At 38.1% G+C, this 27886-nt stretch overlaps 1 protein-coding gene across 1 annotated transcript in view; it reads right to left on the bottom strand.

The window, feature by feature from the left end:
• Positions 1 to 297: 297 nt before the first annotated feature.
• The window catches only part of MAP3K4 (mitogen-activated protein kinase kinase kinase 4), a gene marked incomplete at its 3' end in the record, with an annotated part of 43664 nt that continues 16075 nt past the window's right edge, over positions 298 to 27886 (bottom strand). Inside the window, exons 6-21 of the mRNA XM_008947132.1 lie at positions 25975 to 26132; positions 25523 to 25639; positions 25004 to 25103; positions 24831 to 24914; positions 22853 to 23119; positions 20829 to 20978; positions 19635 to 19796; positions 19002 to 19135; positions 13894 to 13972; positions 11462 to 11540; positions 9176 to 9272; positions 8178 to 8294; positions 3873 to 3973; positions 2672 to 2752; positions 1041 to 1232; positions 298 to 368 (exon numbers count right to left, since the gene is read on the bottom strand). Of these exons, the coding sequence (XP_008945380.1) occupies positions 298 to 368; positions 1041 to 1232; positions 2672 to 2752; positions 3873 to 3973; positions 8178 to 8294; positions 9176 to 9272; positions 11462 to 11540; positions 13894 to 13972; positions 19002 to 19135; positions 19635 to 19796; positions 20829 to 20978; positions 22853 to 23119; positions 24831 to 24914; positions 25004 to 25103; positions 25523 to 25639; positions 25975 to 26132 (1989 nt within the window). The remainder of the gene's footprint in view (positions 369 to 1040; positions 1233 to 2671; positions 2753 to 3872; positions 3974 to 8177; positions 8295 to 9175; positions 9273 to 11461; positions 11541 to 13893; positions 13973 to 19001; positions 19136 to 19634; positions 19797 to 20828; positions 20979 to 22852; positions 23120 to 24830; positions 24915 to 25003; positions 25104 to 25522; positions 25640 to 25974; positions 26133 to 27886) is intronic.

Genomic DNA, 27886 nt, shown 5'->3' on the forward strand with positions numbered 1-27886 from the left:
CTCTTAATGGAATTTCACACATATTAAGCAATCATTAAGTTCACAACATCCCTATGAGATTAGTATTAAAATATTATCCATTCTACATATATTTAAATTAAAAGTTGTGAATTGAAAGTAAAAAGCCTAAACATCTTAAGGAGGAACAAGTGACAGTGCCTACATGAAGAAACAATTTGTCTTCCCACCCTTTCCCAGTTAACAGTGTTCAGAAATCCTTAGTGCTTGCCAAGTCATGTACATTTGGTTTGGAAAAAAAACAAGGGCAGGAGTGATTCTTGTCTTCAGGGTACTCACTTCCTTCATAGCCATCAGCTCTCCAGTGTCAACACTGATACAGGTATAGACCTTCCCATACTGGCCTTCACCTGCAGAATTAAAATTAAATTCAGAAAAACTAATTGCACTACATTCAATAAGCAACATGCACATCAACTTCAATAAGCAAACATAACTGAAAACTCAGCTTGCCAAGATTATTTACCTCTATATTAATTTAAAATTTCAAGTAGCTTTTAACCTGTAACACCTAATACTACATTGATAGTCCTGAATTCAAGCTGATGAAAATAAAAAACATTACATTAATAGGCTGACCTGAAAGAAAGTTTCTCATAGATTTTCCCCACAAATCCCAAACCAAAGAGAAAATAATGATCATACAGGGAAAAAACAAGCAATATTGGGAGATTAAGCAAATTCCAAAGTCTGTGCTCATTTCCATTCATATTTCTGGTTCTTCCAAAAGCAGAACTCAAACATTCTATAGGGTTAAACACATGCAGGAATCAGAAGATCATACCAAGTAACTGTCCTAACCAAATCCTTTCCTCTTGTTTTTTGCTATTTGACCAGTGAAAACGTCACTCAATTTCCACATAAAGGAAATCCTAGCTGCATCTTTATATTTTAATATTCTGATTTCAATAAAGCTGATATTACCTGTGCAGAGAACCACGATTTCAAAAGATAGACTTATTTCCTTCAAAAATACCAAACCTGGTATTTTAGCCTGATAAATGAAGGTTTAATGAACGTACCAATTTTGTTTCCTCTCTGCCACTTGAAAGTCACTTTCCTCAAACCTACATGCATGACATTATCATAAGATTTCGGTGTGTCACAAACTTGGCCAATGATGTTCTTCCTCCTCATCTCTCTGTATCTCCTTTCTTCAAACAACTGAACAGACTTTTGAACAGCTTCAATCGGTGCTTGTTTGGAAGCAGTGTCTAAAAAGAGTGATGAACAATTTCCTTGATTGAGAAATATTTTCTCTGTTTACAGTCTGTTACCTTTTGCTATCACATGAAGTGACCTGAGTTATAAAGCAACTATTTTGCGAGTCTAACTTAAAATGTAGGAAAAGAATAAAACATTTTAACAACCACATATGAAACTATCCCTTACAGATTGCATACGAAACTAAAGTAAAATGAGACTACTGGTGCTTTTCTGATCATCTCTTCGTTGATTCAAGGAAATTAAATGTATGAAATGCAACACACTTGCCTGCATTGGGCCTGCAACTAACTACCAATAGGATAGTGGAAATATGTTAGGGCCACTAAGAGCACTAAGGAAAGAAGGACAGGTAGGTTTTACTCTACAGAGATATGAGAGTTTTCTTGGAGAACTCACAGCATCTGTTATTTCAAAGATTTAGAAGTATTAGACAGCTCCAGCATTCAAGTCTTATGATGACACAAATTCCTAGTGAGGGAGGACAGTAGAAATCTCAAGATGGCATTAATTTATTCCCTCCTTGTAAAGCAAAAAAAATTACACATCTGTCACTGCTGACAGGCAGTAGTCTGACCTGTTTCTAACAGCCTCCAAAAGGTGCAGATATTGATACTCCCAAATGACATATTCTACAGTATTTTACAGTGGACAGTGAAACCAGTTCCCATTGTGGCAGTCTTCTAGAAATTTTCAATTTTCCCTCATTCTTATCTTTTAGTTTAAACAAACTCAATTCATCCAGTGTTTATGTTCTGCACAAAAAAATAAGCCTTTTAGATTTCAGAAAAAAAAAAAAAAAATTGCTGCTTTTCCTGTGTTCTTAGCCAGAAATGAGAGACCAGTTTTTGCGTGACAGAATTTTTTCCTAATGTTGCACGTGGTTCCACCTTGCCGGAACATATGCAACCAAGTGACATGTATGCATCTGTACAGTATACAAGTCCCAGAAGTAAACACGATACTTTTAAGTTTCATGAAAATAATCAGCAGAACATAGAAGAAAGGGCCCCATAATGGCCTTGAATTTGGGAAACAGTGTAAAATCACATGCTGTTAATAATCCCAAAACAAGACAAAGTGCTTTCTATTGTCATGGAATTCATAATTGAGCACATAATAGGGACAGCAAACTTCTGCAATTCCTATACTAATGTAGTCATTTTGCAAAACACTGCCAGTAACTTTCAGAAACAGAAAAGATGAGATTTTATTAACTAAACTTTTATGAAGTTTAATTGCTCCTACCTCAGAGAGTACACCTTGTGATTTTGTTAGCAACATCTTCTGAGAGCAATCAGCATTTTATTTTTTCCCCCCTTCCTATGTAAAACGCTGTGAAAACCTTTTCACAACCAGCATTAAGATTCAGCCTTTTATTACAGCACTAGTTTAGTAGTCATGACGTGAGTGCCTCATGAACACCTACCTTTGGTCTGGTTGATTAAAGTTCTGAGCTCCCAACTCCGCCGGGATGAGCCACTTGAATCTCCTTTTGGATACAATGGTTCTAGAGAAATAATATCGTTAGCATAAAAGTGTCTTTATTTTGTATTAAGGATTGTGTCACTATATTCAGCAGAAGCTGAGATCTTACATCTCAGAATTAATACACCCAACAAGTATATGAGGTAACCATACAGCCGTGTATGTTCTTGAATTCAAGAATTACTTATATTTAAAGAACAAATCAGGATAGCTATTCTGAAATAGGATTCCATTTATACAGGAGCAGAGATCTGCTTTCACAATTTCATTCCACAAGAGGGAAGCACTTCAAGTCAGGGCACACAGAATCAAGTATGTAAGAAATTGGTAGGAAGACAATCTTCTAAGTTTCCTTAGAAAAAGATCTCCATTGATTCTAACCCAAGCCAGTTTCCCATTCATACAGATACAAAAAAAAAAAAAAAAAAAGAAAGGGAATAGGCACGAGGCAGAAAAGACTTTCAACACCTGCTTACAAGAACAAAACAGAAAGAATCCCCCACATCCCTTTGTATAAATTTTAAGGCATTTCTTTCTTTGAAATCCATTTTGCAGGATGAGCATAATATGAACTGAACTTTGCTTGGGATTTTGTACTTCATTTTGATTTGTACAGACCACACTATCTTAACAATCAATGTTTCAAGGTATTTTTTCAATAAATACCACACACAGAGGGTCTAGGGAAAGCTGAAGGGGCCTTGATCAGGACATCAAGTCACACACCCCGGCCCTCCTTCCAGGATTCAAAACAACAGCACGTATTTGTAGGACGAGTACTGCAGTGGTAGTTAAAGAACTGGAGAGAAAACTTATTAACTTAGAAATCTACTATCAAAGAGGGTATATAATTCAGCAATCATGTCACTCATTTCATTTTGAATACTGTAACTTAGTAAGACACCAGGAAATTCCTTCAGGTACAATTCAGAAACAATATGAAAGGCAAGAGAATGGTGGATATGTCTGAAAATAGAAGAAATTACTCTGGCAATTTAAGTGTAAAGGTTAAAAATCTAAGATTTTTGAATGGGAAAAGATGAAAGAAGTTTTGGAAAGTGTAGGAACTGGTAACAGAGAAATATGTTAATAACATAAATCATCTACACATCCAGGTCACAATCTGTTACTGTGACAATCACCTTCTCGTTCTTCAGTGGGACTGGAGTGACGACTAAGGGATCTGAACTGCAATTCAGCTGCTATTGAAGCCAGTCGATCATTTTCAGGGACACTGGAACCCCTGTTAAAAAAAGCCATTGTACTAATTAACTTAGCATTGCACTACATAACTACTAGTGAGAATTTAACTGCAGTTTTAAAGAGAAGGAACTTCTGAAGCCTAGGACATGAATCATGAGACTAACATGATGGAGAAACCAATGCTGAGAAGTAATCTGAGAACCCTTTCTATGCTATTTTTCCCCCAAATGAAGACTTTTTAGATAGTTTTTAGTTATGCCACTCTGTGACCAAACCATAAGCTTCAAAAGCATAAAGTACTTAAAACTGTCACTTGCCCACAACAACAGAATCCATCTTAATGACTTGTAATAGACTACTGAGACAGCTGCTGCAGGATGCAGCTGGTGCCAGGTTGGGATATACAATCAGAAGTGACTCAGCTGGGTGATAATGTGAGCCACATTATCAGATGAAAGGTGGTAACTGAATTCATAGGCTCCTAGGGTGCTGCAAATACAGTCACAGTCCACAGTCATTAAGTGAAAACTAGTGGGAAGAGCCACAAGCCAGCTGACAGGAAGGACAGCGTTAAATGCCAGCAGCTGGACTGCGTGGAGGGCCTAGCTGCTTCAGACAGCACAGAGGAGAATTAGATGCCTTAGAATAAGACCCAGATGAATAAGCATGCTGAACTGAAAGGGAAACAATACTGAGAGAAATGAGTTAAATCCTTAAATCTTCAGGCACCTTTCTCCAGCCCAAGACATTGATCAATCCACCCATGTTTGACAGCCAGCTATGCATCATGAAAGCCCCTCTACAGGAACTCCCTTTTGGGGATGGCTCCCTTTCAGTTTTTAAAGTATGGTGGGGAAGAGTTGTGACTGATGCCTCCTTTAACATAATGCTTTAGAGGCATAATCTAAACATCAGTGGAAAGTAGGGACCATTGTTAAATCCTTCACTGAAAGCTAATAAATACAAAAAAATGATGAAAGATACCTGGTATCACAAAGTGCACACACCTATGAAGGGACTTCCCTACAGCCCTAAAGTTGTTTCCAAATTGTATCCAATTAATAACCTAATAATAGTAAAAAAGAGGAAAAAAAAAATGACACAATCTTCACAATCTTGAGAACAGAAGCCAAACCCCAGGACACCCTATTCTCACATGAATGTTCTCAATAGGATGTTTGCTTTGCACTCCCTATTACTTTGAACTGGATCTTTTGAGGAGGAACTGAAACCGAGTAGTGAAAGTCCTCAGTACTCTTCAGGAAGCTGAGGTTTTAATCGGCAAGAAGGCTGAGGTTATTCTCAGCACCTACAGACCAACAGTTCTAGATGCACAAAGAACTTGCAAAACAAGCAAAGCTAAGCCACCTCTAAAAACAAGGCAGCAACTGAACAGAGGACCTGGAGTATCACAGCTTTGAATGCAGATGTCTAAAATCCATTTCAGGCCCATCTTGGCCACCCAGATATTTTCCTGCTTGTGCCCAGAAAGACTGTGTGTATGTAGGCAAAGAAACAGAATATAAGAGAACTCGCCAAATTTCTCCTCCAGTCCTGGATAAACACAAAGGGATGAATAATAACACCAGCTAGCTCACAAATTAAATATTTTAAAGGTCATAAGTATGAACATGGTGTAAATGTATAACCATCAGAAAGCTCAATGTAAACAACCAGGTATTGCCACTTTAGATTTTATTTTCCACTTATATTAAGCTTTTTTTTTTTTTTTTAAAAGAAAGCACTTCAATAGAATTATGGTGGCATTTGTGCACTACACACTGCCTAGTACAACTGACGTTACCAAGTTTCTACATTCCAGTTCCTACATTCAATGTTTTATAGATATTTAATGCCTACAATAATGTCATAAATATCTAGAGAGTTTCTGGAAAGTGTACAGAATTTCAGTTTCTTTACTACTCCAGCAGCTGGACCCTACACCTCCTGCATGCAAAACCACAAAGTGCTTTCTTGATCCAACAGACTCCATTTCTCTTTTCAGGCACAAATAAATGAAATCTGCAATTAAGACTGCAATCCGTTAATGTCTGCAACTTTCTTTTAATTATGTTGAAGCCAGAAATTTTCTATCAATACCCTTCATTGTAATATTCTGCTTCCCTCAATAAACAAAACCCCTAAAAATATCCAACAGCCTCCACAACTCTGTTTCTGCTTTAATACTTTTTTCCTTAAAATTCTGCCTATGTATACAGGCAGTTGAACGATGCTACTTAAAAATCCATGAGTGTCTAAAAACAATAAAATAAACATAAAATACAAATATTTTAAGAACCATCAGAAAAGTGCAAACTGCAAACTCTAAGAAAAATACACGTCTCTGAAAAATAGGCCTAGACAATTGGACTAAACTACTACACTCACATGAATTTTCATGTTACAATCCATGAAAGTATTATGCATTTGTTTGCAACTATGAAGTAGAATTCACATTTCTTTCCTTCCTTATGACCATCTTCTTGAATTAGAAGAAACTGTGAAAATGCCAACCTTCACACTTTGATAAATATTTGTGTAGGACACTCATGCAGAAAACATTAAAAGAATTTATCACTGTATTCAGATGTGCCAAATTATAGATGTGACAGTTACATTGAGTGATATAAAATCACAACAAAGCCTCCTCTTGAAAAATTAACTAACTTCAGAGATATGCCTCAGCTCAAAGTGCTGTACATATTCTAGACAAAAATCCCCTCTGTATGTTCTGTAAAGACTAATTATCAAATAAAATAATTCTGCATTTTCATAATCACACATAGTAATTGGCCATCACCCTGTCAGCTTCTAAAGCTGACAAAAGCTCTCAGGGAAAATTCTCTAGACTGTTACTTGCTTTTCAAATGCAGTGCTTCACACTACCACCTACTCTGTCTTTTTTAACAGGGAGCTTAAAGCAGAAGCATGAAGGATATACAATAAATACAAGTAGTTTGAATGACCAAAATTCAGGATATATTTTCAACTGAAAAAAGGCCCAGACTCAAAAGCTGTACAACTAGAAGCTACTGCAGGGTGAAAGACACATCTTATCATAAAAATAAAGTGGAAAAAACTTGCAGGAAAGATTTTATACCAGAAGTGGGAACTTAATTCCCTCTTAACACCACGTATTTCCCTCTTAGCACCTTAATACCTGCTTTTGCTGCGCATCTGGTAACAAATCTATAAATCATGATGGTTGCTGGCTAACAATTGAAATTTTTTTACTAAAACTTAAATATTTCATAATCAAGTCATATCTGAGTCACCATCAATCTGTTGTTCCTTCACTCCCTGTTTCTTTCCTCTACAGCTGTGTGATACAGTGATATCATGTGACACATACAAGAGAACTTTTGGTACTCTCTAGCAGAAATAAGAGTTCAAAAAGCTACTTACAACCCCTAAGATAATACCACTGTGTGAACAGTAGAATCTTCACAGTCAGGGATGCAGGGGGAAAATAAAATATATCAATATATCAAAATATCTTCTTTTCTTTTTTTTTTTTTTTTTTTTAAATAAGAGTAAATTTAGAGAACCTGGGAGACATGTCAATGGTCTTGCTGTAGTAAGGGAAGAAGGAACACCAGCACTCTGAAATATAACAATCAAATCAAAAAGCAAGAAAGCCACTAACACATCTGCCAAAAAAAATTCACTCGGGACCTCTGCAAACAGACAACACAGGAGTAGTTTCTGTTACATATCCTGATACAGATTTGTTTCTTTCACGTGAAGTTTACTCCGCACAACCCTAAGAAGCCAAAGGTGTAGCAAGAAATAAAAAAACCTCCTGAAATCTTATATATGGCAGACAGTAACAACAAAACTTAGCTAGCGTAAGAAAAACCCACCAAATATATATCTCTGTGCTTATCTGCATGTTACAGTCATCACAGTGCAAAGAGTTAGTTATCAACACTAAATATTTAGTAAAGTTATACCAATGAACTGACTGGCATATGCTAATTTCATGGACATATTTACTGAGCAAATTTGTAATCTACATCAGAACCATGTGCTTTAACTACCATATTGTTGAGACATTTTAAATCTGAGATCTATTTCTTGGCCATAAGATCTTGTTCAAGTCAAACACGAATGAAGGAGCCGGTGGAAAACAGGATGGGACGGAAATGCACAGTGCAAATGATCTGCTAGGATGCAAGGACATGGAAAGAGGTACATGGGTGATGTGAGTAGGATGAGGCTGCCACATCGTGGAGCGGAGCTACCTGGTATCATTTGCACTGCTGAGAGGTTTGGGCTGAGCTGAGTCGCTACCGACAGGAGCGGGGCGACTGACAGCAACGCTGCAATGGTTCCGTGCATCACAAGGGACACTCCGTGTGCTGTGGCAAGAAGAAAAACTTCAGCAAACAGTTTAAAAAAAAAATAAAAAAGTATGGTGTTGAAAGTTTATTTTTAAAATAAAATATTGAAGTGTGCATAACGAGGCCTGATTTTAAGTTTTTCAAGTACAGAAAGACTTTTATGTGGAACAATTCTGAGTCTTGGAGGCATCGGGGACTGTCAATATAATAATAATCATCATCATCATCATCTCAAAAAAAAAAAAAAATTAAAATCTTTAGAGTAGTACTAATTTTTGCCAACAGCTAAGAAATTAAAAAAAGAGTCAAGTGTAGAGTTTGACATTGTGCTGCTCTTCTTGAAAAATAAAGCCCTCTGTGTAAAAATACGCAAGACAAAGTTTATTTTGAAATTTTAAAAAAATATTTTTGCATTAATTCTCATGTCAAATCTAAATGATCCACTGCTTTAAGCTTCTTTACAAAGGTTGGTAATGATGCAGAAATGCCACCATATTCTGGAATGTTACATTTTTAAGTCTTATCTATGCTAACCTACAGAAAGCACTGTCACAGGCATGTACATAGCCATTCACAGTGGGGAAGGAAATACAAGTCTTGTTAATGAGCAGTTTTCACCGATTAAACATTACATTAAAACATTGTCTTGAGGCAAGACAAAGGGGATAAGTATGACTTCAAAATGAGAAAGCATGCACCAATAAAATTGTAAAAAGAAAAGGGGAGGGCAGACTGAAAAAGAAACTATAGTGTCCTCAAAAGCACAGAGATAAAATCTGGATCACTAACATGCAAATTTCTTTCTACCTGCTTCAAAAGAAAAGGTGTTCCACTTACTGACAGTCGGCACAGCCAAGAGAGGATAAACCAGTTTTGGACTCTGTACTAATGCTACATACCTGAACCCTTCAGGTGTGGGGATGATAAGATGTGGATTTGGTGGATCACTATGGCACCGAGGGACTTTTACAGGACGGGGACTGTTTCGATGAATAGCTGCAAACATAAAAAAAAAGCACATTTGCTCAGATGTCAAACAACTCTGTTAAGGCCATTTCAAGAAAAACAAATTAAACCAAATTCCTATTTTACAGAGTTAACCGTGAACTGACACATTGTCTTATCCTGTAAGAAAAAATCAAATTATTCCAATTTTAGATAAACCAACTGCATGTATTAATATCATTCATATTGTTGTATCACATAAATCACCTATAAACTGATGAAAGTTCTCCACAGAATTAAAGACAAGCAAACTGAAGATGTGTACTTACTTCGCTAAAACTACACCTTTGTTATTTCAGCTTCACAGATTAAAGACGACTCGCCATCTTATTGCAAAATAAATAGTAACAAACTAAATAATAATTAAAAAGCAGTGTTATTATGTTCCTTTTGCATCAGAATTAGTTTTCTCAGACAATAATAGAAAGTAAAATGAACTGGGCAAAAACAAACAGATGAGAGTTTTACCCATACTCATGCCCCCCATGACAGTCTGCCCCAAGTAAGTGGTACAAAGGGACAGGGTCAAACATAAATAATCCATCATTGTCCTCATGCCCAGCTCATTCAGTGCCTGTAAAAGCAGTCTGCATCTGCTTCCCCTTCCCTCAGCCCTCTTTAATTAGTTAGAACATTATTGGGGCAGTCTCACTGCAAGACAGCTAATGGCCCACTGAAACAAGTCAGTCCTTTCTGCCAGGCTAGGTCATCAAAGCAAGCCCAGCTTCTGCCTTCTTTGTACTATCAGGACAAGTAAAAGATGCCTGAGCCAGGTGCTGGTTGTGCTCCTATAATTTGCAAGGACATGAGCAGAAGACCAAACCAAATCCACTTGGGTGGACATAGGCTGTTTCACAAAGCAAAAAGACAGGATAAAATGCCAGGAGAACCCCAGCCACGTGCCTACAGGAAGCAGCATGAACAAAACTAGAGCCTCAGCTTTGAGAAAAGGGGTAAAGATCACGGTGGGTTTAAGTCCCTCAATATGGTATGCACACAGATCTAGGAATTTTTAATTTTCTCCCAATTATGAGATAGAAAGGGGTATCTGCAACACCTGCAGCCAGGATACAGTGTATGTCTAGTTCTACTTCACATGTATTGAAGTTTCAGCCTGATGTTCGAGCCTGCACCATCCGTGTCACCCCTTCCCACACCTCCGAGCCAAAAGCTGTCAGGCAATTTAGTTTGTGTGATCTGCTATCTGCAAAAGTATTTGTTTCAGTACTTCAGGATCAGCATGCTAGTGATTTACCTAAAATGGGTCCTTCTCTGAAGAGCAGTATCAAAAGTGAATGTAGAGGTTTTACATCACAGTACCGAACATGCCTAAAATTTATCCTAGACTGTGCATCTTTCCAAAGGTTTAGGACAATTTTTATTCTGAAAGGTTTTTCAGATATAAGTTTCTCATCAAAACGAAGTTGAATTGAAACTTCCCTGAAACACTGAAAAACCTCCATTTGCCTGAGTCAGATTACCTTTCTTTCATGCCTTCTGCCCTGTCCAGGGAGTGGACATGAGGAGAAAAAAAAGACGACAAGACGACAACGTGGCATTTGGAAAGTTAAACCAGTCAATGGACTTGGGAGGAAGAAGAGGCAAACACTACTGAGAGATATGTTAAAGGGAAACACAGCGGAAGAAATATCCTTTTCTCAATATAAACCAGGAAATATGTTGATCTCACTGTAATGCCAAAGATATTTTTTATACCATGACAAGTTCTGTGTTATCAGAGAACTACTTCCCACAGCTTTGATCAATCCCCCTGGTGTAACTGTTCTGTACCTTAATAGTTATATAAATTCCTTCAAAAGCATAAGTACCTGCAATACAAGAATGAAATTTTGGGAAAGGGAGCTGTAACTGTCTCATTAAAGTTATAAACATTTTATTACCCAACTTTAAAAAAAACAGTAAATCACAATCCTTTTCCAGAAGATCTGCAAGACTTCACAGGGATTCAAGGACAAAAATCAGAGGAATGCATCTGTAAAGCTTTTAAATTTCTTGAGTATTTACACTTTGCCAGGCAATAATGGTTTCACATCAACAATCATTAAAAACTTAAAAATACTATTATTGGTATTTCCAGTATTTTAAAACTACTTTACGATAAAAAATCTGTAACAATAGCAGCAAAGCTCCAGAACAAATGCCAGTAACTTCTGCCTTACCAAGGTACAAACCTGTAACAGGACTGTGAGGTTTTCCAATAACATGGCCAATGCACTCATTCATCAGAGCTTGTAAACTCTAGAAATAACAAACAGAAAAAGTTGTGATGCTTTATGTTACATGATAGTCATATGGTAAAATGATCTTGTTGTAAGTGTGTAATCTGTTAAGGAAGCACACGAATTTTATCAATTATATTAAACTTCTGGATCCACATTAGAGTTTTGACTTAATTGTTTTGGTTTTGTTTTTTTTTTTTAACTAGAAGTCTTAGTCTTATCTTGCCTTTTGACCTTATCAAAATTATGTAACCATAACAACTGAACAATGATCTATCATGAAGAACATTTCATAATACCAAGCTAGTGGAACTTAAAAATACCTACTGTTAGTAAAATTAATCAACCTTGCTGGAAAAAGGTGCAACAACCTCCTCTGCCCCACCCCAAGAAGAAACACTCAAAGAACATGGCTGAGAGCATGACAGCCTGAATAACAAGATTAGTCTGTAAAATAAAAAATATTAAGCACTTCATATTAAAAGAAATCCACTTATCTACTCATGAAATTAGTAAAAATTTCATGCAAGAGTGTTTAATAGTTAAACCACTAAACTAGGGCCCAGGCAATCCGAAACTAATTACTGGGTGTAATATTCACTTTGTAGTAACCTTGGACAAGTTATTACATCTTCCTCTGGTTCAATTTAATTGTCAGAACATCAGGGATAAAATACGTCTTCACAATAAAGAACTGAAATTATGTTCTTAGGTTTAGTTGCTATGAAGGCCACTTCTATATACCAGTAATTCAGACTACTCAAAATTTCTTCCAGAAATTCAGAAACTTAATGAAGTTGAAAGGAACTTGAAACTGGGTTAACCAAAAAACATTTAGAAAAAAAAAAATTTACTCTGTGATTGGCGTGTCATATCAACCCAGATCAACCTAGAGTCTCAGCTTCAGATCTAGACTGGCCTTCTATGACATCAGGTATTATTTAAATAAGAGATCAACATCCACATTTCTAGGTGAAATGCTGTGACTTCTGTTATACAGGAGTCAGATTAAACAAAGGGGCTTCAGGTAATGCTCTCCAAAACTGAAATCCGTTTTACGAAAGCAAAAGTTCAGAAACGTAGTTAACATTTAGGTTTCCTCCCTTTCTCTCCCACTTGTTAGAAGCCTGACTTCATCTTAAACTACATGGGCTCTGAATTCTCTTCTCTGTACACATGAAACCTGTGTCTTAACATTGTGTTTGAAGAAGTGCCATGATATCTTAGATAACTATCAGTCAACAGAAACAAGCTAATACATGATTGCTTTTATCTCCTCTTCAAGGTCACAACAAGGTTATCAATTCTGGTTTTGGACAAAATTACCAGTTTATAATGTCAAAGGCCACATTCAATTTTCTGAACTTCTTTCCTCCCTGGAAGCTTCCCTTTAATTACTGAATGGATATTTAGCAAGACAATATCACTAAAATATGTAAGTATTACTCTTCAAAACACCAAGTATTTTAGAAACTGTGTCAATGCAAATAAAGTTATGGAGCTACTTCCTAAGTTAATATATTAGTGTATTTCAAATATAAGCTTAACTCGGTCATCTAGGTAGACAACCATTTCCTAACAACGCACACGTGGGACTAAAACAACTTACTTGAGAACTCTTGATAAAATGTATGTGAAAACAAACAAACAAACAAGCAAAACAATAAACATGTGTAACACAGAAACTATAATGTGGTTGGGATTTCATAACACATCTTGAAATCAATAAAAAAAATCAGAGGTGCCAACACTCACATTCTGCTTTTTTGTGGCAAATATGTTTTCACTTCTCTACCAAGATCAGAAAAGTAAGTTCTCAGAATTTTATTTCCACAAGAAAACGAGGAAGGCAGAAAACACAAAAAGAAGCCTGGTTTAGTCTACAATTTCTTACACAGCCAAAAAAAAAAAAAAAGAAAGACGCTTTAAAGTCTGTTCCACATTGGCACAATTTGAAGAAATTAAAGAATTTATTTAAAGAAATTGTGATTTTGTATTCATACCCATTAAATGAACTCTGGGTACTAACTAAGCCTCTGAAGCTTACATTCAGAAATTTATTATGACAACTATAAATTGTAACTTTGCAGAAAAGATGCTGTCCAATTTCTGCAAGAGACAAAGGTAGACAGGCCTCCCAAGACAGTACCAGCAACTTGTCAGCAACTTTGAAAGCATTAATGCCAGTGGTCACAAGTGTACTCTATTCAGGATCTTATCAACTGAAGAGATGTCAGCATCATCAGTTATACACAACTGCAATTGTTTCAGAACAATATCAGACACAACTGTATAAAAAATATCTGTGATAATATATAATGATAGCTTCACATGTATTTAGAAATCAAAAAGCAGAGCAACTTATTCCATACCAAGAAATCATCTTCTGGGAGAGCTGAAATAAATGCTGGTTCAATGGCTTGGAGAAAATCAAAACCTTGAGTTGCCCACCTGTCTCAAAGACAAAGGAAACACAGAAAATTAATTGCTCTCCAGCCACAGCTATCATAAGGGTTTCAACAACATCCAAGAACAGAAAATGGCAGTTACTTAATTTTCCTCTGGAAAATATGACAAACTCTTTATAAGAAAATGGATGAAGTAATACGTTTAGCTTGTATGAATATCTGTCCACTTGCAATTGTACAAAGTCTGATTTTAGCAAGAACCATTCCAAATACAGTGAGCAAGCCACGCTATATATCTCAACTCTTGTAAGTGCTATCTTCAGGAACAGTACCAAGAATTCACTCATAATATGTTACGCCAAACCACTATGCCCCCTAAACTGTGCTTTCAGAAACAAGACTGAAAGAGTACCAATGATTTCATAACTACATGATCAGCAAAAACTAGGCAACAATAAAAACACAAGTAAGTAACTTTGCTTGAGGGAATTATATCTTCAGCCACCTGCTCCCGCCACTGCCTCCTTTTAGGCCCACTAGAATTAACAGCTGCAACCTACAAAATGCAAGTAGAATCACAGGATATCTTGCGTTGGAAGGGACCCATGAGGATCATCCAAGTCCAACTCCTGACTCCACAAAGGGCAACCTGAAAGTTAAACCGTATATCTAAGAGTGTTGTCCAAATGCTTCTTGAACAGCAACAGGCCTGGGACCATAACCACTTCCCTGGGGAGCTTTGTGCCTGGCCACCCTCTCAGTGAAGAACTTTTTCCTAATATCCAACCTGAACTTGCCCTAATGCAGCTTTAAGCTATTTCCTCATGTCCTACCACCAGGCACCAGAGAGATGAAATCTGCATCTGCCTCTCCACTCCTCTTCATGAGTTAAGTGTAGACAGCAATGAAGTCACCCCTCAGTCTCCTCTTCTCTAAGCTGGGTACACCTAGTATTCTCCATCACTTCTCATATGTCTTGCCTTCTAGTCCTTTCACCATCTTCATAAGACCCCGATAAGCATAATGTACTATTTTTATATTGTTCTTGTACTGTGGAGCTCAGAGTGCACACAGTTCTCGAGGTGAAGCTGCATCAGTGCTAACTATGGTAGGACAACCACTTCTTTCAGCTGGCTAGCTATACCATGCCTAATGAACTCCAGGATATGGTTGGCCCTTTTCACCACCATGGCACATTGTTGTCTCACACAGAGTTTACCACCAACCAGAACCCCACGGTCCCTTTCTGCAGGCCTGCACTTCAATCTCTTGGCCCCTGAGCTATACATGTACAGAGTATTATACCATCACAGATGCAAAACCTGGTATTTGTCTGTGTTAAATTTCATAGGTTGGTGATTGCCCAGCACTCCTAATCTATCAAGGTCTCTCTGTAAGGCCTACCTACCCTTGAGGGAATGTACAGCTTCTGCTAATTTGCTATTGTTGTCAAATTTAGTATGTACTCAACTCCCGTGCCCAAATAATTGATAAAAACACTGAAGAGAACTGCACCTAAAACTCAGCCCTGGAGAACATCCTAGTGAATAGCCACCAGCTATATGTTACCCCCTTTATTCCAACTCTTTGAGCCCAACTCTTCTGCCAATTCTTTACCCATCATAATGTGCCCATGTCTATCTATATGCTGGAAAATTGGAGCAGAAGGATACTGTGATAACACCAAAAGCTCTGTTAAAATAATATTTTTTAAAAACTCCGAAACAAAATACCCAACCACATCCACTGCCTTCTCTTCACCCATTAGGTGGGTAACCCTGTCATAAAAGGATATGTAGTTAGTAAGGCATGGGCTGCCCTCCATGAACCCATGCTGACTTTGACCAAAGAGTACATTGTCTCTGAAGTGTTCTTCAGTAACTACCAGAATATTATTCTCTATTATTTTACCAGGAGCTGAAGTGTGACTGACAGGCCTATAATGACCAGGGTGCTCCTTATTGCCCTTCTTGAAAACTGGAATAACATTTGCTAGCCTCCAGTCCAGGGGAACCTCTCCAGATACCAAAGAACTTTAACAAATAACTGAGAGAGGTCTTTCAGTAACTTCAGCCAGCTTCTTCAGTTTCTTGGACTGAATTCTATCAGGTCCCATAGATTTGCATTCGTACCATTGCAGCAGCAAGACCTGTACAAGCTGAAAGTCAGTTAGGACTAGGGGAGCTTATCACACCTTTAGTCATGGTCCTGCAACCCAGGGCTCCAGGGTTTCCAGGGCCCACCATCTGTGTTAGAGACAGAGGCACAGAAGGTACTACTCAGCTTTGCTCACCTCACAAATAAGGAGGGAGATAATCTCATCAAGTAATGGACCAATGTCATCTTAGAATCACTCTGGATGGAAGAGACCTTTAAGAGCAAGTCAAACCATTAACCCAGCACGGCCAGGTCAACACTAAACCATGTCTCCAGGTGCACATTTACCCATCCTTTAAATACCTCTAGGGATGGTGACTCCACCACCTCCATGGGCAGCTGGTTCCACTGCTTTACAATGCTTTCTGTGAAGAAATTTTTCCTAATATCTAATCTAAACCTCCCCTGGCACAACTTGAGGCCACTTCCTCTTGTCCTACCATCTGTAACTTGGGAGAACAGACCAATGCTCACCTCCCTACAACCTCTTTCAGGTAGTTGTACAGAGTGCTAAGGTCTCCCCCTGAGCCTCCTTTTCTCCAGGCTCCCCTTCCAGTTCCCTCAGCTGCTCCTTATAAGACACGTACTCTAGGCCCTTCACGAGCTTCACTGCCCTTCTTTGGGCATGCTCCAGCAACTTAGTGTCTTTTGTGGACTTCAAGGGCCCAGAACTAAACACAATACTTGAGGTGTGGCCTTACCAGCGCCAAGCCCAGGGGGACAATCACTTCCTTAGTCCTGCTGGCCACACTATTTCTGATACAGGCCAGGATGCTGTTGGCCACCTTGGCCACCTGGCCACACTCATCTTTAACCAGCTGTCCATCAGTACCTCCAGGTTCTTTTCTGCTGAGCAGCTTTTCAGCCACTCTTCCCCAAGCCTGTAGTGTTGCCTGGGGTTGTGACCCAAGCATAGCACCTGGCACCTGGCCTCACCGGATCTCACATAATGTGCCTCAGACCATTGAAACAGCCTGTCCAGATCCCTCTGTAGAGCCTCCCTACCTTCAAGCAGATGAAAACACCCACCTAACTTGGTGTCGCCTGCAAATTTACTGAGGGTGCCCCTGATTCTCTCATCCAGATCATTGATAAAGATATTAAAGAGAGCAGGCCTTAACACCAACACCAGTTGTGGCTGGTCGCCAGCTGGATTTAACCCCTTTCACCAAAACTCTTTGGGTCTGGCCATCCAGCCAGTGTTTTACCCAGTGAAGCGTATGCCCACCCAAGCCATGAGCTGCCATTTTCTCCAGAAGAATCCTGTGGGAAACAGCGTCAAAAGCTTTACTAAAGTCCAGACAAAAAACATCCACAGTCTCTCCCTCATCCACTGAGCATGTCACCTTGTCAGAGAAGATGATCAGATTAGTCAAGCAGGACCTGCCTTTCATAAACCCATGCTGACTGGGCCTGACCATCTAGTTGTCCTGTACCTGCCACACGGTGGCACTGGAAGATGAACTGCTCCCTGGCACTGAGGTCAGACTGACAGGTCTGTAGTTCCCTGGATTTTCCTTCCAGCCCTTCCTGTAGTTGGGCATCATATCTTCTAACCTCCAGTCAACTGGAACCTCCCCGGTTAGCCAGGACTGCTGATAAAAGATGGAAAGTGGCTTGGTGAGTACATCTACCAGGTCCCTCAGTATCCTTGGGTGGATCCTGTCCAGCCCCATAGACTTGTGTGTGTCTAAGTCATGCAATAGGTCACCGACCATTTCCTCTTGGATTACTGGGGCTTCATCCTGCATCCTGTCCCTGTCTTCTTCCAGCTCAGGAGGACAACTGGTCTTACTGTTAAAGACTGAGGCAAAGAAAGCATTTGGTACCTCGGCCTTTTCCTCATCCTTGGTCACTGCATTTCTCCCTGCATCCAACAGAGGATGGAGATTCTCCTTAGACCTCCTTTTGCTGTTAATGTATTTAAAGAAACATTTGTAATTGGTTTTTATGGCAATAGCCAGATTAAGTTCTAGATGGGCTTTGGCCTTTCTAATTTTCTCCCTGCACAGCCTTACAGAATCTTTATGGTCTTCCTGGGTGGCCTGCCCCTTCTTCCACAGGCCACAGACTTTCCTTTTCTTCCTGAGTTCCAGCCAAAGCTCTCTGCTCAGCCAGGCCAGTCTTCCCTGCCAGTCTGTCTTACAGCACACTGGGACGGCCTGCTCCTGTGCCTTAAAGTTTCCCCTACTAAGGAATGTCCAGCCTTCCTGGACTCCTCTGCCCTGCAAGACTGCCTCCCAAGGGACTCTGTCAACCAGTCTCCTAAACAGGTCCCAAGGTGGCAGTTCTACTGACCATCCCTCATTACTTCCCCAGTAACTGAAAACTATCGTTTCATGATCACTATGTCCAAGACATCCTCCAGCCTTCACATCACCACAAGTCCTTCCCTGTTTGTGGTCCAGCAGAGAGCCTTCCATAGCTAGCTCTCTCACCAGCTGTGTCTAAAGCCCTCCTTTTGCTGCTAACATACTTTAAAAAGCCTAAGTTGTTTTGTGGGCTTTTTGTTTCCTTTTGTTTGGGGTTTTTGTTATGTCTCTTAAGATCAGCATATCAAGCTAATTAGCCGATCTACACGTGGTTCAACCTACCCACTCATTCCTCCTCTTCTTCCAGCAAGCAGAACAAACCACCTCCAGGACAAACTTATCAGCCCTACACTTTAAAGAAACAAAACTGTCACTGATGTGTAATCTGCTAACACAGATCAATCTAAGGCACCTACTTTAACACAAAAATATCTATTAAATTTCTGATATAAAATATCTTCTGCTAAGCAATTGGGAGCATTCATTTGCTTTATACATTTGTTATTCAAATCACTTTCGAACTTTAAGAACCGTAAGTATCAACAGTTCAGAAGAATTACTTCTAAACAAATATTACTATGGCAGTAACAAGTTGGCTGTTACCTGGGTCGAGTGCCTCTGCCACTCTCACATTTCGTTAGCACATAATTCATCCATTTTCTGGCAAAGCTGATATACTTGTCTCCAATTTTCTGTCTGAATTCTCCAGACATTAGACGAACAACTTCTTTATGGTACTGCAAAAAAAATTAAGATTACTTTTCCTGTATTAATAATAAGAACAAAAAGACCATTTGCATTATCCACTGGAGTATCTGCAGGCTACCACACTCTAAACTATGATTAACAATCGCATCCTATTTTCAGACAAAATTATTTTACACAACCAGTTGTCTATTTATATAGAAAAAAAATTATGAAAAAGTATATGATACAGGTTTTGAGTTCCAGGTATTGCTAACTGAAGTCTGACTTTAATAGATCTATTTGTTCTTTTTCAATCACTTTCACATAAGATTTTTGCTTAATGTTATAATTTAATATATATAACATATGTATAGTTTAATATAATAACATGTTAATAATAACATGGTTTTTTTACACTGTTCTGCTAGAATTCGTCATATTTCCACAGAGTTATAGTTACCTTATTTGCACCAACAAAAAAACAGACATCTCAATTGGTTCTTACCGAAACTACCAGACAAATGTGTCATTAAGGCTTTTTTTCCTTACCTCAAACCCAAAATTATAACCTTGAATCATAGCTTCCCGGTAGTACTGCTGCAAAGTGGCAGATTCAGATTCATCAACTTCAGCGTCAAACTCGGATGTGAACATGTGATCAACTCTATCAATGGCACTGCTTATCTTATTGCATAGCTGTAATGCATCATTCTGAATAACAACAACAAAAAGGGATGGGGTGGCATGCAATTATTATTTCTATTCTACAGTTGGCAAGACTAAGGTGAACATGAATCTAACGGTTACATTACTTTAAAAGGAAAGGTACTTCAATGCCATCACAATTCATTCAGTCTTGGAAGAACAAACACTTCCCAACAGTTGCACTAAGCAAGTCTTATAATTTTGAGTGAGTGAGATTCATTTTATAAACAAAGACAATGGCAGGGTGAAAGGACATACAACCACCCCCCCCGCCCAAAAAAACCAACAAAACACACACACAAAAAAAACCCCACAAACAACACAACAACAAACAAACAAACAAAACCAGACAGACAAGAAAGATAAAATTAGTTTTACTGTCTATAGCACCCCAAGCCTTTTTTTTTTTTGTATTTTCACCCTGGTATATGGACACGCTTCTTCTGAACTCAGAGGGAAATGCAGGGACCCGACACTGCAACTTCAGCCTAGCAACTCTTTGCTTTTCTGTGTCCTCCAAAAAAACCCAAGAACAACCACAACAAAAACTCACTAGAGAAAACGCAGCAAAAAAAACATCATGCCAAAAAAGCCCTACACCAAAACAGAAAAAAACAGAGACCTACCCCAAAATCACAAAGCAGCCATCTTCTCCAAATATGAGAAAAAAACTGTTTCTTGTAAATCATGGATTTTGATAGAAATTGTTTTTTATGAAGGCAAACACTTCAGTAGTGTTCAATGGTGCTCTCATATGGTGTACTTATTCTGTTGCTATTTATATTTCTATTGCATTATGAACTTGTTTCCCACTTTCTCAGCGCAAAACTAATTAAACTAATAATGCTCAAAAGACACTCACAAATCCTTGCAAAATCAGAATGAAAACCATACTGAAAGTAAGCTTTATAGAGGTTGCATAAATTACAATTGCAGAATATGTCATCAGCACTGCGATCAAGTCTCCTTACAAATTTTTACTTATCAGTGAGCGAAGGACAATCAATTTTGACTGAGATAATCTCAAAAACTGCTTACCTTTAGCTGTTGTAAGGCTTTGGCAATAACTGGCTGGCTGGACGTCTGTTCCTGGTGCAGAGATATGAGCCCTTCAATAGACTGCTGGAAGGCTTTTCTCTGACTCACAAGGTGGGCAGATTGAATGACGACGAGGAGGAGGTTATCGACCTAGGAATACAAGATACCACTAGTTCTTATGAACAAAATCCTCTCCATGAAAACATGTCCCATATCAGAAATTTCCAAATGGTTACTTTTTAAATTCTAAAACACAAAAGACCTCTCTTGTTGCTATTCATATCTTTAAATCAGCCAGAAAAGCTTGATGCTGGCAACTGAACTTGATGAACTCTCATCTTACGAGCAGAGTTCTATTAGGGCAAATGCCACAAGTTTTCCAGGGGAATACACTCTTATTTGCTTCTCAAAAGTTTTGGGAAACACTATATTAAAATTATTTTCAGCATAGTTATACACAGAAAGGCAGCATCCTAGCAAAACTATTTTATTTTCTCAAAGCAGATGGAGGTAACAACTATAACACAAATAAGCAGCTTTTATCTATGTAATGTAATACACTTCAGGACAAAAAAACTACTGTTTAACAGGGAAAGAAAAAAAAAGAGATGGATTTACTACACAGTATTTGCTCAGATTTTGAAAATTATTTAAATTTAAGAATGTGTCTTGGAAACCAGAGCTCTGATATTGGAGAAGTCTATAAAAGTACAGTCACAGATGGTGTTGCCTTTGCTGTGCCACTATAAGTCACCTACTAAGCTCTGTTGATTTCAAACTACAGACAGTGCATCTGTAACAAGTTACTCACAAAACAAGACCTATTTAATCCAGATTTCAGTATCTCATCCCCAAAGAATATTTTCATGCTCAAAGTTCTTTGCATGTTTATGAGATTCTTCTGTTTTATGAACATTTTCTTAAATAATACTTCACAATTTCTCTGGTATGCAATTAAAACATGTTTTTGAAAAAAGCAGGACACAACCTTTCTGAGGGAGTTTTTACTTCCTAACCTTTCAATCATGATTTTTTAAAAAATTAATAACCAGTGTTATACACATACAACCAAAACCACACAGTGTTTTATGTGCACTTTACGCATGTCAGACAGAATACCATTTGCAAACCAAATTCCATCTCTTGCTGTTTTAATTTTCTGAATGAAATGCTGACTTTGATAGAAGTCAAATAAAATTCTAAGCACTTAATCAAAAGCTATTTTTTTATCGTTCAGTCTGGACAAGAGAAAGAAGTAACGTGCTTGCACATTAAAAACAGCAGATGTGCAGGACTGACTTTTTCAACTGCCTGTAACTGCTGGAGCCCTATGAATGCTAGAGGCCAGGCACAGTGACATGGAAAGTTAAATCTGTTCATGGACAGTAGAGCCCATTTATGGTAGGGATCCGAGGAACTGCATAACATATCAAAAGGAAAAATTCATTTAGCCTAACATAAGGATATGAGAAGAGGAGGGGCAGGAAGCTGCAGCTGGCCCCGTTGCTAGAGCACAGAACTACTGCTGGCAGGGAACCCCTACTGGCTTGAGATGAAGGAAAGTTTGACTGGAAAGATTTCTTCCTGAAGAACTGCTGAACATCCAGTAGCTTCCACAGAACTTTAAATGTCACAATTCATCCAAGACCCAAAGTAACTGTTTTCATGTCTCAGTGTGTGAAGCGCACACAACCACAACGTGCTGTTGGAGACTGGTCACTTCTTAATAAAATGCAGTTTTCAAGACCTAGCCACACTTCTGATACTCAACACCCAGCTACGTATTGAAAGTATCTTTAGAATAAAAATCCAACCCCAAAAATTTACACTGTATGGATTAATCCTTCTAATAAATGGTCAAATCCACTGAATTTAATACTTGCATTAACACAACTAAGAATTTAACATTTTAGTACCTATAGAATGTCTCATGCCTCACGCATCACTTAAATTACTGTGGTTGAAAGGATAAGCATTCACAGAAGAGACCACATAAAGAGGGGGAAAAATAACCCAAAACCCACCTGCATGGTTCGCAGTGTATCAACAGTTTCAACTTGTGGCACTACTTTGACTGGCTGACCCTCCCATGCACTCCAGCTGTCACCTGCTTCATGGTCTTTATCACTGTGTTTGGTCATTAGTAAATAGGCCTCATACGCAAACTCATCTGAATCCTTTGAGCAATCCTTTCCAGCAGCTGCATTGAGGAGCTGTAGAATCACAGATTTTTCACCTGCAATACTATTTGGTACAAATACTTGTAAATTGTCAAGTCCAGAGATTTGTACCTGTAGAAATAAATAAAAATATACTGAACGAGCGAATCTCACTGTCTTCTATGATACATAAAACAGACAAAATTGATACATGTCATCTCATTTAAGCAAGTGAGAGCTTCCAACTTAAGCAGCTGTACCATATGCACACAATAAAATAATACTTTCATCCATTTTTGCACTAAAAGTCAAAATGCAATGTAAGAAATTATTTGTCTTCAAATCTGCTAGATCAATTTTCAGTGACATCTTTCCTTGTACATTCAGTTGATCCATCTACATATTCTTCTAAAGGTGTCTTGTTACAAAAAAAAGTCTGATTTCACATATATGTATGTATAAAATACATATACACATATTTTAACAAGCAAATCAGTCAGTCAAGACTCATTTAAGACTTCTGAAGCACACATTCTAAAGATGAAAATGATAAAATAGTTTCTTTGAGCATCTGAATAAAAAGGCTTTTAAAAATCGAAACTCCCTGCAGGATGTTAAGAGGGCAAACATAGGAAGTGTTAATCACTAAAAGGTGTGTCATTCTGAGGGGTGAAAAAAAGGGGTGAGGTAATACATAAAGAAGCATAAATCTTGAGATGCAAATAATCTATTTGGATTATTTAACCCATGTGCTTACATAGATTTTTCAAACTCAAGAGTTCTATTTTTCTTCAAAATGTGCATAAGAACAGTAACACTATCTTTAACTAAAAGGTCTACCAAATTTAATATTGTCTTAAAGCAGCCAAGAGTGGATGCCTGGAGAAAAAGAAAATATTTAAAAGTAAACAAATAATTATTTCCTTGACTACTGTCCCACTCCTAAAGTATTCACAGACCAGGGTCCTGTTGAGCCAAATGCTTCATCCCTGTACTTAACAACACTTTCTGAACTTTATATAATTTCTACTTTCAGCAATCATTAATATGCATCTAACAATTCTGTCACACAAAATTTAGTAGATTATTTCTTAATTGGCAATTATATATATAGTAAACATACAGAAGGAAAAAAAATAACAGCAGATCCAAATAAATGTAATCTATTGAAGCATCTGTAATCTGATTTACTTGAATTCAAACTACAATAAAGACTTGTTGACTGAGGAATTTTTAAGTTATAAAGTGCAAAACCATCAATGTGGGTATTTATAGCACAGTAAATATTGAGCACCAAGAGTTTAACCTACTTTTGCTGTACAGCAGTTATTCTGGAACAAAACACAGTCCCTGCATTCTGACATCCTTAGTACTCTCAAGAAAGCTTGCTAAAGCAGACCTCCACTACAATATTTTTGCTTTATAAAAGCATACAAAACACAGGTCCATAGTCTAAGATGATCTACTTAAACATGTCCATTTACTCATGTGTATTTTTACCTCATAAAGTTTAAAGGATTTATTTTTCATAATACTCCCTACTGAGTGTTATTACTCCCCTCTCACAAATTACTAAGTAATGTTGAAACAAAATGGCTTTTCCCATGTCACAAAGAGAATTTCTGGGAAGATAAGGAACTGGACATCGATTTCCCAAAACACAGAGTAGCATTCCCTCTCACACAACACAGGTACAGAAAATAATCTGACACAATTTAATATTAAACACATGACATTTTAAATATTGAGATACAGATACCACATTGAAAGTACGTCAATAAACATCCTTTGACATTTTGCTTAGCATCCCCACTCTACTTTCATGCCTCTAAACTGATTTTACCTTCACATACTCTTTTGTTTTCAGAACATTCAGAAGATCTCGCACAGGGGCTGACAATGCAAATTCTGCTGCTATTTCAAGGTCCTACAAGTAGTGACAAAACAAAAGGACATGCTTTCAGACTAAATTTCTTTAAAGCATGTAACTGAGGTAAGACTCTAATGTTAACTTACCTTCCTTAGCATTTTAGCAAAACCAAGAGCTTTGGAGGCCCTTTCTCTAGCTTCATGAAACAGTTCTTTGAGTGCTCGGCTGGTCTCTATAACAGACCTCCTAGAACATAAGCAAGAACAAAGTGACAATGTTTTAATAAATCATATTGCATTTTTATAGCTATTAGAAAATAAGAATTATTTACATATATGTCAATAGAAAGAGCACAGAAAAGAAATATTTTACAAGCAACCGACTGAAATATATTTAACTTGTGCATGTATGTTTTTGATAAGGGTATAAAAATTTAAATTAAAGAACGTTATATAAACAATCTCTCATAGCCTGAACCAAAAAGGTAACTAGGCTTCAAACAAAATGGTGGTTCATTACTACTGCATACAGAAATATCAGCAATAAAGTCTATGGAGTCTTGCATTTACAAAGTTTTCATTCTAAGAAATAAAATGCAGTATGTTCCTGTTAGGGGTATAGAAATATGAGTGTGTTTATTATTATTAAGCTGAAGGACTTAATACCTGATTTCATCTGACGCAGTACTGTCATCGGCACTGGCCCAAAATTCATCACAACTCTCTTGTAGTCCAGAATCTAAAAATATTCCTGTAGATTTCAGCAACATTCCTGCAATATCACTGTAGTAACAGAAATGGTGGAATTTCAGAGCTTGCTAAGTCGCCCTGTAGAAACAGGCAGCATCTTGGGGGCTCTGCTCCTCCATGTGCACAGGGCCAGCAGGCATGGGGACTTCCCACAGATGTGTTATCCCTGTTCCAGCCAGAGTAAGAGCAATCTGCACCTAGTGCATCCGGTATCTACAGGCACTGTAATAACTGATACATTCCCAAAGACTACCAACTGCTTACTAAGGCCTCAGGAAGACCAGTTTGGGAACTCTAAACAAGTGCTGACTTGAGTATGTATCTGGTACACGTTAACACCACAAGCAGAGTAATTAAATACAAGTTACCAGAATAGTTTTCCAGCTTGAGCTTCACCTCCTCTTATATAAGGAGTTATTTCTTTGGTAAAATTCCATTCTTCCTCCAACAGATTTTTTAAACTATGGGATGCCTGAGGTAACTGCTGCAGCATTTGGATCCAGCTTCGCATATAATCAAAGTAAACCTGTACATGGAAAGAGGTAATTTAAGCAGGAAATATTACACAACATGCACTAAGCACTATAACTTCTCAAATCAACAAAAACCCTACAGTATTAGACAATTTGTAGAAAATATTTCCACAACATTTTTCATTTGCTGTTACTGACAATGAGCTAAGTGTTTCCACACAAAAGGTTCAATTTACACCTCAGGAAGCAGAAAGTTGTACTGAGGTATTAAAAACTATGTCTCCACAATACTTCTCTGAAAACACTGACAGTAACACCACATTGTTTCCTGTGCTGCTATTCATCATTGTATCAGTGAACACCCCAAAATGGCCAGTTTTCAACGCTGAATTACTGAAAAACAATCTCTAGATCTTTTATTAACTGCATTACCCAGAAAGATTTTTGCTGAATATTTTCTCCTGGATATGGATAAATTCAGTGAACAGGCTTCTCAGATTCTGCATTATATCTTGTGTTCTTCTATATCAAATCTTATCTTTACTTAAATTATTATTCCTTTAAACCAACATAAAAATCCAGGTATGTACAATTCTTCTGCAAACATGTGCCCTTCTGTATCCTACCCAACCAAAAATTTGCTTTAGTTCAATAATCCATAACATCAAGCAACATCCCTCCATAGAAATGGTTGAGATACTTCCTGTTGGTTTCAAGTATTTTCAGAGCACACTGTAATAATGGCAAGATCACAGAATTATAGAATGGTTTGGGTTGGAAGGGATCATCTAGTTCCGACAGCCCTGCCACGGGCAGAGACACCTTGCACCACATCAGGCTGCACAAAGCCCTGTCCAATCTGGCCTTGAAACACTCCCCAGGAGCGGCATCAACAGCATCTCTGAGCAACCTATTCCAGTGTCTCACCACCCTCCCAGCAAAGACCTTCTTTCTCATACCTAATCTAAATTTACCCTCTTTCAGTTTGAAACCATTAATCCTTGTCCTATCACTACACCCCCGATAAAGAGTCCCCTCCTCATCTTTCCTGTAGGCCCCCTTTAAGTACTGGCAGGCTGCTATGTCTCCCCAGAGCCTTCTCTTCTCTAGACTCAACAACCCCAACTGTCCCAGCCTGTCTCCATAGGGGAGGTGCCTCAGCCCCCGATCATCTTCACAGCCCTCCTCTGGACCCACTGGAGCAGGTCCATGTCCTTCTTACAATGGGGGTACCAAAGCTGAACACAATATTCTGGGGGGCTTTCACAAGAGTGGAGTAGATATGGAAAACCTTAAAATTCTACTGCAGGTTATGTACTTACTGTGTTTTGATAGCCTCAGGCTGTAGCCCCATTCTTGACTCTTACAGAATTTGCCTATCACTCTCAGCCTAATTCTTCCTCCAGTACTCTTCTTACCTACCTTGCTTGCCTATACAAGGACTCCACAGGAAAAAAAGTTTCACCCCTCATTAACTCTCTCGTAACCTTCTGTTTTCATAAAAGTTTTCTCTATCCCTACTTTCAGTCCAGATCATCTCTTGAGGTCTTTTCGCTTCCCTCTCCCAATTTTCAGACAACCTTTCTCCCCTGTCTCTGGCCTTACAGTAACCTACAACTCTGACAAGGCAGAAACTTTGATTCTTTAAAGTCTGATATATTCTTTTTTATTTACACAGTCTTGGTACCATCCCTTTTCAAGGCCTACCAAAACCTCAAATCCTTATACAATTAGAATTGCTGCCAAAGTTCAAGCTCTTGCCTCAAAACACAAAAACATGACAGCTACCAAAAAAAACCCAACAGGT

This window comes from Merops nubicus, unplaced genomic scaffold (assembly GCF_000691845.1).
Source record: "Merops nubicus isolate BGI_N331 unplaced genomic scaffold, ASM69184v1 scaffold6519, whole genome shotgun sequence".
Classification (NCBI taxonomy): domain Eukaryota; kingdom Metazoa; phylum Chordata; class Aves; order Coraciiformes; family Meropidae; genus Merops; species Merops nubicus.